Source organism: Somniosus microcephalus, chromosome 15 (genome assembly GCF_052327205.1).
Source record: "Somniosus microcephalus isolate GS21.2 chromosome 15, FLI_Smic_1.0, whole genome shotgun sequence".
NCBI lineage: Eukaryota > Metazoa > Chordata > Chondrichthyes > Squaliformes > Somniosidae > Somniosus > Somniosus microcephalus.
In genome coordinates, this window is record NC_141001.1 from 122150200 (window position 1) to 122168596 (window position 18397).

The window sequence follows — 18397 nt, forward strand, 5'->3', positions numbered from 1 at the left end:
TGGATGGCATCGACCTCCGACGACGACTGCACCCCGGTAGTATTTGTTTGAGGGGGGGCACGGCCAGACCCGGGGGGAGGAGCGGCGGCGGCGCCAGCCTCGGCCACGCCAGACGACCTGGCGGCCTTGGAGGCGGGGCAGTTTTTTCGTATATGCCCCACCTCCTTGCAGGCGTGGCACCGCACGCTGTCCGTCGTCCAGAAGACGCGGTGAAGGGTCCCCTCATGGAGGACCGAAAAAGCCCCGTCAGTCTCCCCCTCCCGCGCCAGCTGAACGAAGGCCTGGCGCCGGAAGGAGAAGACATGGCGAAGGCTGGCTTCCCGGAATCCGAGCGGGATCGGCGTGATCCCCGACCTCACCTCCCCGAGTTGGAGCAAGTGGGGGAGGAGGAGCTCACTCAAGATGTAGGGCGGGACGTTCGATAACACGACCCTCTGCGCGGTGGCCTCCAGAGGGTCCACCGGCAGGAAGGTCCCGCCCACGGTGAGCCCCTTGGCGATGGCCAGGGCCACCGCCCGCTCCGACTCCAGGAAGAACACAGCCTTCCCATACATTTTCGAGGCGGCAAGTATGGCTGGAGGGCCGACAACCCCAGCCATGGCCTTCACGCACGCCTCGATGGTCATGTTGGGGTGGGTGTAGCTCTTCACCCCAAGCTTCTTTGTTTTGAGTCGGAACGGCGACGGGGCAGCAGCAGAAGCGGGAGTAGCCATGGCTTTGGTCACCACCGCTGCATAGGTTCTTGCCGGCCCCGTCACCACCGCAGATGTGGAAGCCATAGTGGGGTGGTTCTTTAAAGAGCCACACACACCCCAAGTCACAGGCCTGAAGGTGTTAATGGCCTTGGTAAAAGTCTTCCCTTGAGCAGAGGGAGTGTAAAGTAACTGGCCCGCCTCTCCCCCTGATGGAATTAATTGGGAGAGGGGCCTTTCTTCCCTCTGCTCAAGTGGCAATTAGTAGATTTAAAGGGGAGGTGCCTTTTCAGAGAGGCAAAGAGAGGACAAAGAGAGAGGCGGGGGGTGGGAAGGAGGGGGGCCGCAAAGGCAGGGTCCTCACTCAAGGTGGTATTCGGTGGGTGGGTGTCGGCAGGGTGCACTCCCCGATGGAAAAACAAAGTCTTAGGCAGATGGTCTTCGGGCAGGGGGAGAAGATGTCTTCGCCTGGGTAGGCTGGAGAAAGCCCAGGCTCAGCCCCACACCAGGTCTTCTCAATGCAAGGGAAAAAGCTTCACCTGGGCAGGCTCCAGCCAACCCAGGCCAGGCTTTCCGGCCCGTCTTCTTTCCTCCCCCCGCCTAGAATGCAAAGTCTTTAGGGGAATGCACAAAAGACACCCACCTGCAGATGTTAAAGGATGCAGCCCCTCCCCTCCTTCCAAGTTGGAGCTGAGTGGTATTCCTCTCCCCTCTCTCCCTCTCCTGGACTGGAGGCCAAATTGGGAGGCAGTGATGGAAGGCCTCTCCAGTTGTAATGCTGGCCTCCTCCTCTGTCCTCTCCTCCTCTCTCCCCAGGCACCTCGGTAGATGTAGATGGTTGTAAATGGTAGGTTGCTAGTAGCGGTGGCCTGGGGTCACTCCTTCCCCTCCACTCCCAGGCCAAGGCGACACACACTCTCCACACAGCAGCAGCAGCAGCAGCAGCACAACCTGCTCCACTGAGAGCAAGGTCTACAATGATCCTGTGAGGGTGCCAGTCAGTTCCTTCTGTAGCCTCTAGATGGCACCTTCACTTGTTTGGTTCTAGCCCTTTGTTAATTGTTCCTAGCCTCCTGTGTTAATTCTTAACGGCCTGTTAGCTGTTCATGGGTTTCACCTGGTTTTCTTGGTATATAAGTTCTGTGGTTGCTTCCCTCTGTGCTCAGTCCTAACCGGGGACTAGCCTTTGCTCTGTGGCTGCTGGCTTTGACTAGCTGGCTGCCGGCTTTGACTAGCTGGCTGCCATGGTTCTCAAGCTCTGTATTTAAGATGTATTTAAGTCTGTGTTCTTGTTGTTCTTAGTCTTGATAAGGTGCTGGGCTGGACTAGCGTGTTGCCATGTTGGAGCTTGTCCTGAGCTTTGTATTGATAAGCTGATTACCCCTGTGGTAGCTTGTCTCGAGTCTCGTCTCGGCAAGCCGGTTGCCCTTGTGGTAGCTTGTCTCAGGCTCAGTATGGACAAGTGGGTTGCCTCATGGAAGCTGTCCTGAGTTCCTATCTTGACTAGCCATTTTGTAACTTGTCTCTAGTTCTTATGTATGTTGCTGTGTTCCTTGTGTGAATCTAGTAAAGTTCAAACAAAGTACTGTATATTTGCCTCTCGCCTCGTTTCTGCACTTGGGTCCAGAACCTACATTACCCGGAGAGCACGGCCCCGTGGCTCCCCAACCCCGTCACAGTAGGACTGAGCCATTATGGACCCAGCAGCGATGGAGGAATTTTGTTTTGTTCTTGCCCGTTTAGGTATTTTCCCTGCTGTGTCTTTGTGTAAAACTTTTGAGTCTCTTAGGAAGAAGACCTCTACTGTGTTAAATGTTCAAGTGAACTTTTAAGTCTCCTGTGTTAAATTTTTGAGTAAACTTTCAAGTAAAACTTTTGAGTCTCCTGGGCCTCTACGGTGTTAGACCCCCAGGAGAACTCTCAAGTCTCCTGGGCCTTCATTGTGTTAAATTTTTGAGTGAATTTTCAAGCCTCCAGTGTTAAATGTTCAAGTGAACTTTCAAGTCTCCTGTGTTAAATTTTCGTGTGAACTTTCAAGTCTGTTGGGCCTTCATAGTGTTAAACTTTCAAGTAAAACTTTTGAGTCTCCTGGGCCTCTACTGTGTTAGACCCCCAGGTGAACCCTCAAGTCTCCTGGGCCTTTGTTGTGTTATATTTTCAAGTCAACTCTCAAGCTTCTTGGGCCTCTACTGTTAGACCCCCAAGTAAACTCTCAAGCTTCTTGGGCCTCTACTGTGTTAGATCCCCAAGTCAACTCTCAAGCTTCTTGGGCCTCTACTGTGTTAGACCCCCAAGTGAACTCTCAGGCCTCCTGTTTGGCCTTCCTAGTGTTAGAATTTTGAGTGAATTTTCGAGCTATCCTGGACAAATGAAACTTTCAAGCTCTACTGGATAAGACATTCTTGAGTTCTCCTGGACAATTAAACTCTCAAGCTCTCCTGGACAAGTTAAATTCTCGAGTTTTCGCCTTTCTTGCATCCCTTCGGAATATAATCCATTGAGCGTGCTAACTCTGGAGAATGATGGCTCCGTTGCTTACAAAGATTTTGGTCATATGATCGCCACGACATGTCCCTGCCGCTAGTGGATGAAGAGGATGATTTGGTCTTGAGATTTCTGAGCATCTGCAGTTTGTGAAAAGTCGGAATGGGAAATATCATTGCTTGAGAAGCTAAGAAGATTCGCCCTGTGTATTCGAGCCCTGTGTATTCGAGCCCTGTGTATTTGAGCCCTGTGTCTTAGCGCCCTGTGTTTTAGCGCCCTGTGTCTTAGCGCTCTGTGTCTTAGCGCCCTGTGTCTTAGCGCCCTGTGTCTTAGTGCCCTGTGTCTTAGCGCCTTGTGTCTTAGCGCCTTGTGTCTTAGCACCCTGTGTCTTAGCGCCCTGTGTCTTAGCGCCCCTGAACTCCTCAGGGATTTTCGCTATCGCCATCCTGATTGTCCAGAGGGAACGTCAGGAGCCGTTCCTAGGGGAGGGGGTCCTGTGAGGGTGCCAGTCAGTTCCTTCTGTAACCTCTAGATGGCACCTTCACTTGTTTCTAGCCCTTTGTTAATTGTTCCTAGCCTCCTGTGTTAATTCTTAACGGCCTGTTAGCTGTTCATGGGTTTCGCCTGGTTTTCTTGGTATATAAGTTCTGTGGTTGCTTCCCTCTGTGCTCAGTCCTAACCGGGGACTAGCCTTTGCTCTGTGGCTGCTGGCTTTGACTAGCTGGCTGCCATGGTTCTCAAGCTCGGTATTTAAGATGTATTTAAGTCTGTGTTCTTGTTGTTCTTAGTCTTGATAAGGTGCTGGGCTGGACTAGCGTGTTGCCATGTTGGAGCTTGTCCTGAGCTTTGTATTGATAAGCTGATTACCCCTGTGGTAGCTTGTCTCGAGTCTCGTCTCGGCAAGCCGGTTGCCCTTGTGGTAGCTTGTCTCAGGCTCAGTATGGACAAGTGGGTTGCCTCATGGAAGCTGTCCTGAGTTCCTATCTTGACTAGCCGTTTTGTAACTTGTCTCTAGTTCTTATGTATGTTGCTGTGTTCCTTGTGTGAATCTAGTAAAGTTCAGACAAAGTACTGTATATTTGCCTCTCGCCTCGTTTCTGCACTTGGGTCCAGAACATACATTACCCGGAGAGCACGGCCCCGTGTCTACACAGCCCCGTGGCTCCCCAACTCCGTCACACTCACTGCCCCGTGTCCTAACTCGCACCCAGTCCCGTTCATCCATCACCCCCTGTGCTCTCTGCCCCGTGTCCTAACTCACACCCAGTCCCGTTCACCCATCACCCCCTGTGCTCACTGACCCGTGTCCTAACTCGCACCCAGTCCCGTTCACCCATCACCCCCTGTGCTCTCTGCCCCGTGTCCTAACTCACATCCAGTCCCGTTCACCCATCACCCCCTGTGCTCACTGCCCCGTGTCCTAACTCGCACCCAGTCCCGTTCACCCATCACCCCCTATGCTCACTGCCCCGTGTCCTAACTCACACCCAGTCCCGTTCACCCATCACCCCCTGTGCTCACTGCCCCGTGTCCTAACTCGCACCCAGTCCCGTTCACCCATCACCCCCTGTGCTCACTGCCCCGTGTCCTAACTCACACCCAGTCCCTTTCACCCATCACCCCCTGTACTCACTGCCCCGTGTCCTAACTCACACCCAGTCCCGTTCACCCATCACCCCTTGTGCTCTCTGCCCCGTGTCCTAACACCCAGTCCCGTTCACCCATCACCCCCTGTGCTCATTGCCCCGTGTCCTAACTCACACCCAGTCCCGTTCACCCATCACACCCTGTGCTCACTGCCCCGTGTCCTAACTCGCACCCAGTCCCGTTCACCCATCACCCCCTGTGCTCATTGCCCCGTGTCCTAACTCACACCCAGTCCCGTTCACCCATCACCCCCTGTGCTCACTGCCCCTTGTCGTAACTCACACCCAGTCCCGTTCACCTATCACCCCCTGTGCTCACTGCCCCGTGTCCTAACTCACACCAAGTCCCGTTCACCCATCAACCCCTGTGCTCGCTGCCCCGTGTCCTAACTCAAACCAAGTCCCGTTCACCCATCACCCCCTGTGCTCACTGCCCCGTGTTCTAACTCACACCAAGTCCCGTTCACCCATCACCCCCTGTGCTCACTGCCCCGTGTCCTAACTCACACCCAGGCCCGTTCACTCATCACCCACTGTGCTCACTGCCCCGTGTCCTAACTCACACCCAGTCCCGTTCACCCATCACCCCCTGTGCTCACTGTCCCGTGTCCTAACTCACACCCAGTCCCGTTCACCCATCACCCCCCTGTGCTCTCTGCCCCATGTCCTAACTCGCACCCAGTCCCGTTCACCCATCACCCCCTGTGCTCTCTGCCCCGTGTCCTAACTCACACCCAGTCCCGTTCACCCATCAATCCCTGGGCAGTACTGAGGGAGCGGTGCACTGTTGGAGGGGCAGTACTGCGGGAGTGCTGCACTGTCGGAGGGGCAGTACTGAGGGAGCTCTGCACTGTCAGAGAGGCAGTACTGAGGGAGCGCTGCACTTTCGGAGGAGCAGTACTGAGGGAGCACTGCACTGTCGGAGGGGCAGTACTGCGGGAGTGCTGCACTGTCGGAGGGGCAGTACTGAGGGAGCTCTGCACTGTCAGAGAGGCAGTACTGAGGGAGCGCTGCACTTTCGGAGGGGCAGTACTGAGGGACCGCCGCACTGTCGGAGGGGCAGTACTGAGGGAGTGCTGCACTGTCAGAGGGGCAGTACTGAGGGAGCGCTGCACTGTCGGAGGGGCAGTACTGAGGGAGCACTGCACTGTTGGAGGGGCAGTACTGAGGGAGTGCTGCACTGTCGGAGGAGCAGTACTGAGGGAGCACTGCACTGTTGGAGGGGCAGTACTGAGGGAGCACTGCACTGTCGGAGGGGCAGTACTGAGGGAGTGTCGCACTGTCAGAGGGCCAGCTTGTATCATCTTTAAGTTTTAACTTTCAACTGTGGCGACACGCCACCACTGGACATAATCCGCTCACGGCGGCACAGACAGTCTAAGCAGAAGCCCCCAGCCGGGGGCCCTTTCCTCCAGCAACTTGTTTCCCGCAGGGACAGGCTGCCGGGAGCACTTCCTGTCTGGGAAGTATTTAAGTGGATGCGCGGGCTTTTCTAGTTCCTGTTTTGCCATGAGGCTGAAATAAAAAGCTGTACTGTTTCACTGGCTCTGGTCTCGACTCCCACGTTTGCCGCGGTATCTCAACACTGGTGACCCCGACGCTCAGGACGAATCCTAAGCGAGCATGGCGGATACAAACGCAGTCACGGTTAAATTACCAGACTTTTGGGAGAACCTCGCCGAAGCCTGGTTCGTTCAAGCTGAGTCCAGATTCCGGCTGAAAGGCATTACAGTCGACGCCACGAAGTACGACTACCTCGTCGCCTCGCTCACCTACGCTACAGTCCCCAAGGTTTGGGCAGCGCTGCAGAATCCACCAACAGAGGGCAAGTACGAACATCTGAAGGCTGCGCTACTTAAAAAATTTCAAACGTCCTCTTACCAGCGCCACTGCCAACTCCTGGACCTCCCCGGCCTTGGTGACGCTTCACCATCAGACCTGCTTTCCCACATGCTGTCCCTCTCAGACGACAAAAATCCCGGTGCCCTTTTTCGCACGCTTTTCATTCGGCAGCTCCCCGCCAGCATCCGCCCGCTCATTGTGGAGTCTGACTCCACGGACCTGAATGATATAGCCGAAAAGGCCGACCGGCTGCTCTCTGCACAGGCCACTCGCGACGTCGCGCCCGACCTCACGGCAACGACCATGCGGTCTTCCCGGGCCGCTAGGCCCGACCGCCCTACCACTCCGGGTCACTGCTACTACCACACCCGTTTTGGCGCTAGGGCTCAACGCTGCACGCCACCGTGTTCCTTCAAACCCCCCCCCCCCGCACCGACCCCCGCGATGGCCGCGGGGCAGAAGGAGCCCCTACTGTACGTCACTGACGACAGAACCAACCGCCGATTTCTGTGCGGCACAGGGGCCCAGCACAGCATCACCCCCGCCTCCGCCCTCGAGATCCAACGCGGTACACGGGGTATCACACTGGCTGCAGCCAACGGCTCTGAAATCCGCACATATGGCACCCGCATGGTCACGCTCGACCTCGCGGGCCGCCGCTACCGCTGGGAGTTCCTCACAACCAAGGTCCTCTGCCCACTCATCGGCGCCGACTTCCTACGTGCCCACGGCCTCCTTGTCGACATTCCGAGGCACCGCCTCGTCGACATCAACACTATGGCCCCCATCCCCGGCGCCTTTACCCCGGCCCGTTCGGCCGGCCTGACGACCTATTGCCTCGCCAGAGCCACGGACGACTACTCGGCACTTCTAGCTGAGTTTCCCGCCCTCACTAACCCGACCTTTTCGGCCAAAGCCGCCAAGCACGGTGTGGAACACTATATCCCCACCACCGGCCCCCCAGTTTCTACCCACGCCCGCAGACTCAACCCGGCCAAGCTGGAAATCGCGCGGGCCGAGTTCACCAACATGGAACAACTCGGCATCATCCGCCGCTCCAGCAGCCCTTGGGCCTCGCCCCTCCACATCGCCCCCAAGCCTGGCGGAGGCTGGCGCCCTTGCGGGGACTACCGCCGCCTCAACGACGCCACCACCCCCGATCGATACCCGGTGCCACACATCCAGGACTTCTCGGCCCGACTGGCCGGACGAACCGTCTTTTCCAAAGTCGACCTGGTGCGCGGTTACCACCAAGTCCCCGTACACCCCGCGGACATCCCCAAAACGGCCGTCATCACCCCATTCGGCCTGTTCGAGTTCCTGAGGATGCCCTTCGGCCTCAAGAATGCAGCACAGGCTTTCCAGCGCCTTATGGACTCAGTCCTCCGGGACCTGAACTTCCTATTCGTCTATCTAGACGGCATTCTCGTGGCCAGCTCCTCCAAACAGGAACACCTCGAACACCTTCACATCCTGTTCGGGCGCCTAGCCCAACACGGGCTCATCCTCAGCCCGGCGAAGTGCCAATTCGGCCTAACCGAGATCGATTTTCTCGGTCACCACATCACCCCTGCTGGGGCCGTCCCCCTGCCCAACAAGGTGCAGGCCGTCCAGCAATTCCCCCGCCCCACAACCATCAAGGGCCTCCAGGAGTTCCTCGGGATGGTGAACTTCTACAACAGGTTCATCCCCAGAGCCGCAGCCCTCATGAAGCCCCTATACGACTCCCTCCGGGGAAAATCCGGCAAGATGGACCTAGCCTGGACCACTGACACGGCAGCCGCCTTCGACGCCACCAAAAACGTGCTCGCCGACGCCACTCTGCTCGCGCACCCGAGGGCCGATGCCCGGGTCGCGCTCACCACCGACGCCTCCGACCACGCGGTCGGGGCCATGTTCGAGCAGTGGGTCAATGGCGTGTGGCAGCCACTTGCCTTCTACAGCCGCCAACTTCGCCCCCCGGAGGTCAAATACTCCACTTTCGACCGCGAGCTTCTCGCACTCCACCTGTCGGTCCGCCATTTCAGGTTCCTCCTGGAAGGCCGCCCCTTCACCGCGTATGTGGACCACAAGCCACTCACATACGCGATGGCCAAGCACACCGAACCCTGGTCCGCTAGGCAGCAACGCCAGCTCGCGGCCGTCTCCGAGTTTACTACGGACATTCAGCACGTCTCCGGTAGAGACAACGCGGTCGCCGACTGCCTTTCCCGTCCCGCCGTCTGTGCGAATCACCTCGCGGTCGACTACGCACAACTAGCAGCGGCCCAGCTCATGGACCCAGACCTCCTCTCAGCGGCTACCAGCCTGCCAGGGCTATGCCTAGCCAAGGTCGCGCACGGGCCCGAAGCCACGGCAGTGACGTGCGACGTCTCACTCGGCCAACCCAGGCCGGTCGTCCCTGAGACCTGGCGTCGCCGCGTCTTCGACGCGCTCCACGGGCTCTCTCACCCGGGTTCCCACGCATCCGTCAAACTCCTCTCCAAGCGCTTCGTCTGGCGCGGCCTCAGCAGAGATGTTCGGACTTGGGCCACCTCCTGCCTCACCTGCCAACGGGCTAAGGTACAGCTGCACACCAAAGCACCCCTGGGAGACTTCGAGGTACCCAGCCGCCGCTTCGACCACGTACACGTCGACATCGTCGGTCCCCTGCCGCCATCGCAAGGCCAAACTTACCTCCTCACGATGGTCGACCGCTACACACGCTGGCCTGAGGCAGTGCCGCTGACCTCCACCACCACAGCCGACATCGCCAGGGCGTTCGTTAACACCTGGGTTGCGAGGTTCGGCGTACCGGCCGACATAACCTCCGACAGAGGCGCCCAGTTCACCTCCGAACTCTGGACGGCCACAGCACGCAACCTCGGGGTGACGCTCCATCGCACTACGGCGTACCACCCGCAGGCCAACGGACTTTGTGAACGCTTCCACAGGTCACTCAAGGCCTCACTCCGCGCCGGCCTGCAGGACAGTACCTGGACTGACCGCCTACCGTGGGTGCTACTCGGCCTACGCACCGCGGTCAAGGAAGACCTCCAGTCCTCGGCAGCGGAGTTAGTCTACGGACAACCGCTGCGCGTCCCAGGCGAATTCCTTCCGGAGCCTACCAAGCCTTGGTCGGCCGAACAGCAGCGGCTTGACTCTTTCTCTTCCACTCAGCAGTTCGCCCCACTTCCGGTCAACCGACACGGCGAACTCGCACCTCACGTCCCGCCAAATTTACAGCAGGCGCGCTTCGTCTTCGTGCGACACGACGCGCACCACGGGCCCCTGCGACCCCCGTACGACGGTCCGTACGAGGTACTACAAACCGGGGACAAAGTCTTCAAGCTGCGACTCGGCGACAGGGTCGAGACAGTCTCCATCGACCGGCTCAAACCAGCACACACAGAACCAGGGGAACAGGTCCCCGTGGCCCAGCCTCCAACTAGAGGCCGTCCCCCCGGCAAGCCAGCACAGCCAGCGGCGAACCGCCCGACCCAACCAACCAGACCGGCGACCACTCAGAGCCGCTGCGGCAGAACCATTAGACCACCGTCACGACTCGTCCACTCCTCCTAAGCGGATTCTGGGGGGAGCTCTGTGGCGACACGCCACCACTGGACATAGTCCGCTCACGGCGGCACAGACAGTCTAAGCAGAAGCCCCCAGCCGGGGGCCCTTTCCTCCAGCAACTTGTTTCCCGCAGGGACAGGCTGCCGGGAGCACTTCCTGTCTGGGAAGTATTTAAGTGGATGCGCGGGCTTTTCTAGTTCCTGTTTTGCCATGAGGCTGAAATAAAAAGCTGTACTGTTTCACTGGCTCTGGTCTCGACTCCCACGTTTGCCGCGGTATCTCAACACAACCCTCGATTCAGGTACCTACAAGCTACTGAGTGAATGAATTAACTCTTTTTCACCAAATCATTAAAGTCAGAGTTAACCAGCCACGTACTAACTATTAGTCAATAGTTATAAGATCACGGCTTAAAGTTATAGCTGGGCTTTATGCTAAGTATTACTCCAAATGATTTGATTAAATAACTCGCACCAAGTCCCGTTCACCCATCGCCCCCTGTGCTTGCTAAACTTACATTGGCTCCCGATTAAGCAACGCCTTGATTTCAAAATTCTCATCCTTGTTTTCCAATCCCTCCATGGCCTCGCCCCCTCCTTAGCTCTGTAATCTCCTCCAGCTCTATAACCCTCCGAGATCTCTGCGCTCTCCAATTCTAAACACTTGCACATCACCGATTTCCATCAGTCCGCCATTGGCGGCCGTGCCTTCAGCTGCCTGGGCCCTAAGCTCTGGAATTCCCTCCCTAAACCTCTCTACCTCTCTCTCCTCCTTTCAGTCGCTCCATAAAACCTACCTCTTTGATCAAGCTTTTGGTCACCGGTCCTTTTATCTCCTTACGTGGCTCGGTGGCAAAATTTGTTTTATAACACTCCTGTGAAGCGCCCTGGGATGTTCAACTGAGTTAATGGTGCTATATAAATGCAAGTTGTTGTTGTTGTTGTTGATGCTGAATTAGCTCCTATTGGTTGGGACATTGGTGAGGCTGATATGTTGGATTCAGAAGCTCAGAACCTGTGAGAGAGGGAAAAAAGCGCCTCCGAATCCCTGTCTGGTGATTTCTGTTCGAAAGTGTGATTGTGTCCATGTTGGATGAGGGCAGGATTGTTGTCGCCAGTGATACACTTCATCGTTGAAGAGCAAGCAATCCCTCGCTCTCCAGACCTACGTACAATGTCTACGCATTGATTAGATACTGGGCCGGATCTTGCTGGGAATATTAACGGTGTGGTAACGACGCACGCCATTATTAATGCACAAATCATTCAGCGAGTTCAGGGGATGAAGAGATTCGCCGGGAGTTGTGAATCTCCAGAACGTGCTGGTCGATTTTACGCCACCCCGCTGATTGCTTCACACAAATGGAATCGCACCCTCAGCCTCCCCGTTATTTATAAGAACTTGCTGGATTTGCACATTAATTGCCCATTAAACTCGCCGCAGAAAGTTAAATCTGTTAATTAACAGCATAAGCACCGTTTTAACGAGATGCTAATTGTTGATGCGATCTCTGCCCAGAAAGGGAACAATTTAAACTGTTCAGTCTCATGTAATAAATTCTGCTTAGAGATTTTAAAAATGTCAAATTTGAAATTTTGTCGGAATGTCTAGTTCCTATCCAAAAGACTGAGGTCCACTCAGGCGATCAAATAAACGAGGTTTAATGAAAACTAACAGAGTTTAACGGATAACTACAGGAGAACATCGAATATAGGTCTAGTCAGTTCGGAGGCTCCATGAGGACTGCTTGGGCGGTCCCGTGGCTGACGTCATGACATCATCATGTTTTTCCCACCGGTGGGGGATCACGTGATGAACGGCGTGATGTCATCGCGTTTACCCGCGCTATTAAAGTGATCGCGCTCTGTACATGTAAACAGTGAAAACAAAGATACAGACTCAGGCTGTAGCCAACATATTATTAAAGGGAATTATATACAACTGATCGGAGTCCCTTAGTGGCTCTGCCACAATTTTACATTTTTGGTACTTTTCCTTTTCGCCTCTTTTTTCTCTTTCTTTTAATCTAATCTTTCCCTCTCTTTATTTCACTTTCTGTATCTGATTTGGCTTTCCTTCTCCATCGTTCCTCTGTTTCTCTCTCAATCGACTGTTGGTCATAAGAACATAAGAATTAGGAGCAGGAGTCGGCCATACAGCCCCTCGAGCCTGCTCCGCCATTCAATAAGATCAGGGCTGATCATCGACCTCAACTCCACTTTCCCGCCTGATCGCCATATCCCTTGATTCCCCTAGAGTCCAAAAATCTATCGATCTCAGCCTTGAATATACTCAACGACTGAGCATTCACAGCCCTCTGGGGCAGAGAGTTCCAAAGATTCACCATCCTCTGAGTGAAGAAATTCTTCCTCATCTCAGTCCTAAATGGCCGACCCCTTATCCTGAGACTGTGACCCCGGTTCTAGACACTCCAGCCAGGGGAAACATCCTCCCTGCATCTACCCTGTCAATCCCCCTCAGAATCTTCTATGTTTCGATGAGATCACCTCTCATTCTTCTAAACTCCAGAGAGTATCGGCCCAATCTACTCAATCTCTCCTCATAGGACAACCCTCTCATCCCAGGAATCAATCTAGTGAACCTTCCCGTCTCATCGTACACCGAGGACCCAGATGCCCCGTTGACCTTGCCTCGCTGTTATCAGCTCGCACTCCCAGCAAGTTACGGCGCAAGAAATTTTCGAGTTTCAGGGTGCAGAAACTGTCTAACTAACAGGGCAGGCTGTGAGAGGCCCCACTCCAGCAAGATCCAGCCCATTATCTCACTGTGGGAGTCAGTTACCTGATTGGGATTGTGGGATCCAGCGGGTTTTGTACTGGCGTCACGCCAATCTTTCCACAATTTACGAGCACGGGGTCTTTTTTCTACCTGTCTCTCCAGAATTCAGGGATTGACATTGGAGACATTTCAGAGAGAAAGACTCTGAGGAAAAGGTTACAGTGCAAGAGCTTTAAATGGTACCTGCACAACGTCTACCCTGAGATGAGAACGTACATGGACATTGTGGCGTATGGCACGGTAAGGACAACCCTCCCATCGCTCGTGTTTTATCTTAAAGTGAGAAATCTCGGTGTTAGCCGAGGCTCAGTGGGCAGCACTCTCATCATCTGGGTCAACGAAGGTCGTGGGTTCAAGTCCCACTCCAAGAAACTTGAGCACAAAAATCTAGGCTGACACTTCAGAGGAACATAGGAACAGGAGGCGGCTATTCAGCCCTTTGAGCCTGTTCCGCCATTCAATGAGATCATGGCTGATCTGTGACCTAACTCCATCTACCCGCCTTTGGCCCATATCCCTTAATACCTTTGGTTAACAGAAAGCTATCAATCTCAGATTTAAAATTAACAATTGATCTAGCATCTATTGCCGTTTGCGGAAGAGAGTTCCAAACTTATTCCACCCTTTGTGTGTAGAAGTGTTTCCTAATTTCACTCCCAAAAGGTCTGGCTCTAATTTTTAGACTCTGCCCCCTCGTCCGAGACTCCCCAACCAGCGGAAATAGTTTCTCTCTATCTACCCTATCTGTTCCCCTTAATATCTTGAAAACTTCGATCAGATCACCCCTTAACCTTTTTAAATTTCAGGGAATACAAGCCTAGTTTGTATAATCTCTCCTCGTAACTTAACCCTTGAAGCCCGGGTATCATTCTGGTAAACCTACGCTGCACTCCCTCCAAGGCCAATATACCCTTCCTAAGGTGTGGTGCCCAGAACTGCTCCCAGTGCTCCAGGTGTGGTCTAACCAGGGTTTTGTACAGCTGCAGCATAACTTCTACCCCCTTGTACTCTAGTCCTCTGGATATAAAGGCCAGCATTCCATTAGCCTTTCTGATTATTTTCTGTACCTGTTCATGACCTTTTAATGATCGATGTACCTGGACCACGAGTCATAGAAATCATAGAAATTTACGGCACAGAAGGAGGCCATTTGGCCCATCGTGTCCGTGCCGGCCGACAAAGAGCTCTCCACCCTAATCCCACTGTCCAGCTCTTGGTCCGTATCCCTGCAGGTTCCGGCACTTCAAGTGCATATCCAAGTACTTTTTAAATGTGATGAGGGTTTCTGCCTCTCCCACCCTTTCAGGCAGTGAGTTCCAGACCCCCACCACCCTCTGGGTGAAAAACATTCCCCTCTAAACCTCCTACCAATTACTTTAAATCTATGCCCCCTGGTTGTTGACCCCTCTGCTAAGGGAAATAAGTCCTTCCCATCCACTCTATCTAGGCCCCTCATAATTTTAAACACCTCAATTAGGTCTCCCCCTCAGCCTCCTCTGTTCCAAAGTAAACAAACCCAGCCTATCCAATCTTTCCTCGTAGCTAAAATTCCCCAGCCCAGGTAACATCCTCGTAAATCTCCTCTGCACCCTCTCTAGTGCAATCACATCCTTCCTGTAATGTGGTGACCAGAACTGCAGGCAATATTCTAGCTGTGGCCTAACTAGTGTTTTATACAGTTCAAGCATAACCTCCCTGCTCTTATATTCTATGCCTCGGCTAATAAAGGCAAGCATTCTGTATGCCTTCTTAACCACCTTATCTACCTTCAGGGATCTGTGGACATGCACTCCAAGGTCCCGCTGATCTTCTGCACTTCTCAGTGTCCTACCATTTATTGTGTATTCCCTTGCCTTGTTAGCCCACCCCAAACAAATTAAATTCCATTTGCCACTGTTCTGCCCACTTGACCAGTCCTTTGATATCTTCCTGCAATCTGCAGCTTTCTTCTTCAGTATCAACCACACGGCCAATTTTTGTATCATCTGCAAACTTCTTAATCATTCCCCCTACATTCAAGTCTAAATCAGTGATATATACCACAAAAAGCAAAGTCTCTTTGGATATCCACTGTTTTTAGCCTTTCACCATTTAGAAAGTACCCCGTTCTATCCTTTTTAGGTCCAAAGTGGATGACCTCACATTTGCCTACATAGAAATCCATTTGCCACAGTTTTGCCCATTCACTTAATCTGTCGATACCCCTTTGTAATTTTATGCTTTTGCCTACAATGCCGCCTATCTTTGCATCATCGGCAAATTTGGATCTATGACTTTCTATGCCATCATCTAAGTCGTTAATAAATATTGTGAATCGTTGAGGCCCCAACACAGATCCCTGCGGGACACCACTAGTCACATCCTGCCAATTTGAGTACCAGCCCATTATCCCTACTCTCTGTCTCCTGCCGCTCAGCCAATTTCCTAACCAGGTCAATAATTTGCCCTCAATTCCGTGGGATTCAACCTTAGTTAATAGTCTCTTAAGTGGAACTTTATCAAACGTCTTCTGGAAGTCCATATAAATAACATCCACTGAGGGAGCGCTGCACTGTCGGAGGGGCAGTACTGAGGGAGTGCTGCACTGTCGGAGGGTCAGTACTGAGGGAGCGCCGCACTGTCGGAGGGGTCAGTACTGAGGGAGTGCTGCACTGTCGGAAGGACAGTCCTGAGTGAGCGCTGCACTGTCGGAGGGGCAGTACTGAGGGAGCGCTGCACTGTCGGAAGGACAGTACTGAGTGAGCGCTACACTGTCGGAGGGGCAGTACTGAGGGAGCGCTGCACTGTCAGACGGGCAGTACTGAGGGAGCGCTGCACTGTCGGAGGGGCAGTACTGAGGGAGCACTGCACTGTCGGAGGGGCAATACTGAGGGTGTGCTGTACAGTCAGAGGGGCAGTACTGAGGGAGTACTGCACTGTCGGAGGGGCAGTGCTGAGGGAGTGCTGCACTGTCGGAGGGGCAGTGCTGAGGGAGTGCTGCACTGTCGGAGGGGCAGTGCTGAGGGAGTGCTGCACTGTCGGAGGGGCAGTACTGAGGGAGCGCTGCACTGTTGGAGGGGCAGTGCTGAAGGAGCGCTGCATTGTCAGAGGGGCAGTACTCAGGGAATGCTGCACTGTCGGAGGTGCAGTACTGAGGGAGCGCTACACTGTCGGAGGGACAGTACTGAGTGTGCACTACATTGTCGGAGGAACGGTACTGAGGGACGCTGCAGTGTCGGAGGGGCAGTATTGAGGGAACGCCGCACTGTTGGAGGGGCAGTCCTAAGGGAGCACTGCACTGTTGCATATATCCAAGTTTGCTGATGATACAAAGCTGGGTGGGAATGTAAGTTGTGAGGAGGATGCAAGGAAGCTTCAAAGGAATATAGACAGGTTAAGTGAGTGGGCAAGAACATGGCAAATGGAATATAATGTGGAGAAATGTGAGGTTATCCACTTTGGTAGGAAAAATAGAAAAGCAGAGTATTTTTTAAATGGTGAGAGATTGGGAAATGTTGGTGTTCAGAGGGACCTGGGTGTCCTTGTACACGAATCACTGAAAGTTAACATGCAGGTACAGCAAGCAATTAGGAAAGCAAATGGTATGTTGGCCTTTATTACAAGAGGATTTGAGTATAAGAGTAAAGGCGTCTTACTGCAATTATATAGGGTCCTGGTGAGACCGCACCTGGAGTATTGTGTACAGTTTTGGTCTCCTTACCCAGGGAAGGATATACTTGCCATAGAGGGAGTGCAACGTAGGTTCACTAGACTGGTTCCTGGGATGGGGGGATTGTCCTATGAGGAGAGATTGAGTAGACTAGGCCTATATTCTCTAGAGTTTAGAAGAATGAGAGGTGATCTCATTGAAACATACAAAATTCTTACAGGGCTTGACAGGGTAGATGCAGGGAGGATGTTTCCCCCCTGGCTGGAGAGTCTAGAACCAGGGGTCACAGTCTCATGATAAGGGGTCAGCCATTTAGGACTGAGATGAGGAGGAATTTCTTCACTCAGAGTGTGGTGAATCTTTGGAATTCTCTGCCCCAGAGGGCTGTGGAGGCTCAGTCGTTGAGTATATTCAAGGCTGAGATCGATAGATTTTTGGATACTAAGGGAATCAAGGGATACGGGGATCGGATGGGAAAGTGGAGTTGAGGTCGAAGATCAGCCGTGGTCTCATTGAATGGCAGAGCAGGCTCGAGGGGCTGAATGGCCGACTCCTGCTCCTATTTCTTATGTTCCTATGTCTGTAAAAGTTTGTGGGGGAAAAATTCATTACCGCACAGCGGAGAGGGGTGCTACCAGTTACCACCGGTGCTGAACGCCTGCTGAATTTAGTGCGAGTCGTTAGCAGCGCTACGCCCGGGCGAAAAGTCGTTTGTGTCCCGTTAGCGCCCCCGGGGGGCGATAACGAGAGGCGCAAATGCACCAAATTTCTTGCCCTGTATGTTTAGATGTTAATCAGACTGACTTGACGTCTGAAAATGTAATACCGCGGCTGATTTTTCTCGATACACTGAAGCAATGTTAGTTTTAGCTTTTGGTTGTTAGCTGGGAAGTGCGACTTCAGTTTTAAAGTAGTGCCCACTGAACTGTTGAACTGGGACAGACGTTACAGCAAGGACCAGTTTCAGTATAAAGTAATCAGCTGCTGAATGAGGGAACTTCATTAATTAAAAATGTGCCAGTGCTTACTATACTGCTGCTGAAGCTTCCGGGAGCTGTAATCACTGATAGTGCAATCAAGGACAGTAGTTAGTCCTGTAAGGCCTGCTTTTTACAAGGTAAGTGGTGAATTAATTAAAATTAAAACATTTTTTCCACAGGTTTATTGTTTTTAAATACTTTAAAGCAAGGTAAGTTTATTTTTAGCCCCGTTAGAAAATAAAAAAATGTTTTTCAAAAATGTAAATTATTGTTTAAAATAGTTATTTCATGTAATTTATAGTTTTTTTTTAAATGTGATGTTTTTTTCAAATTTATTTGAAGATTTAGTGCTGTTTTGGGGCCGTAGTATTTCTAAGCTTTGACAGCTCTTCCTGTCAATCTTATGAATGGAGCATTCCCTGCACCGATTGGCTCATAGAAATATAGAAACATAGAAGATAGGAGCAGGAGTAGGCCATTCGGCCCCTCGAGCCTGCTCCGCCATTCAATGAGATCATGGCTGATCATCCAAACTCAGTACCCTGTCCCTGCTTTCTCCCCATATCCCTTGATCCCTTTAGCCTTAAGAAATATATCTAACTCCTTCTTGAATATATTTAATGAATTGGCCTCTACCGCCTTCTGTGGTAGAGAATTCCACAGGTTCACCACTCTCTGGGTGAAGAAATTCCTCCTCATTTCAGTCCTAAATGGCTTACCCCTTATCCTTAGACTGTGACCCCTGGTTCT

The 18397-nt window shown here is 53.0% G+C and overlaps 1 protein-coding gene across 1 annotated transcript in view; it reads left to right on the forward strand.

Moving 5' to 3' along the window:
* The window catches only part of LOC147107196 (polypeptide N-acetylgalactosaminyltransferase 18-like), a 729889-nt gene that overhangs the window by 600242 nt on the left and 111250 nt on the right, over positions 1 to 18397 (forward strand). The window contains exon 8 of the mRNA XM_086008375.1: positions 13121 to 13258. Within this exon, the coding sequence (XP_085864501.1) occupies positions 13121 to 13258 (138 nt within the window). The remainder of the gene's footprint in view (positions 1 to 13120; positions 13259 to 18397) is intronic.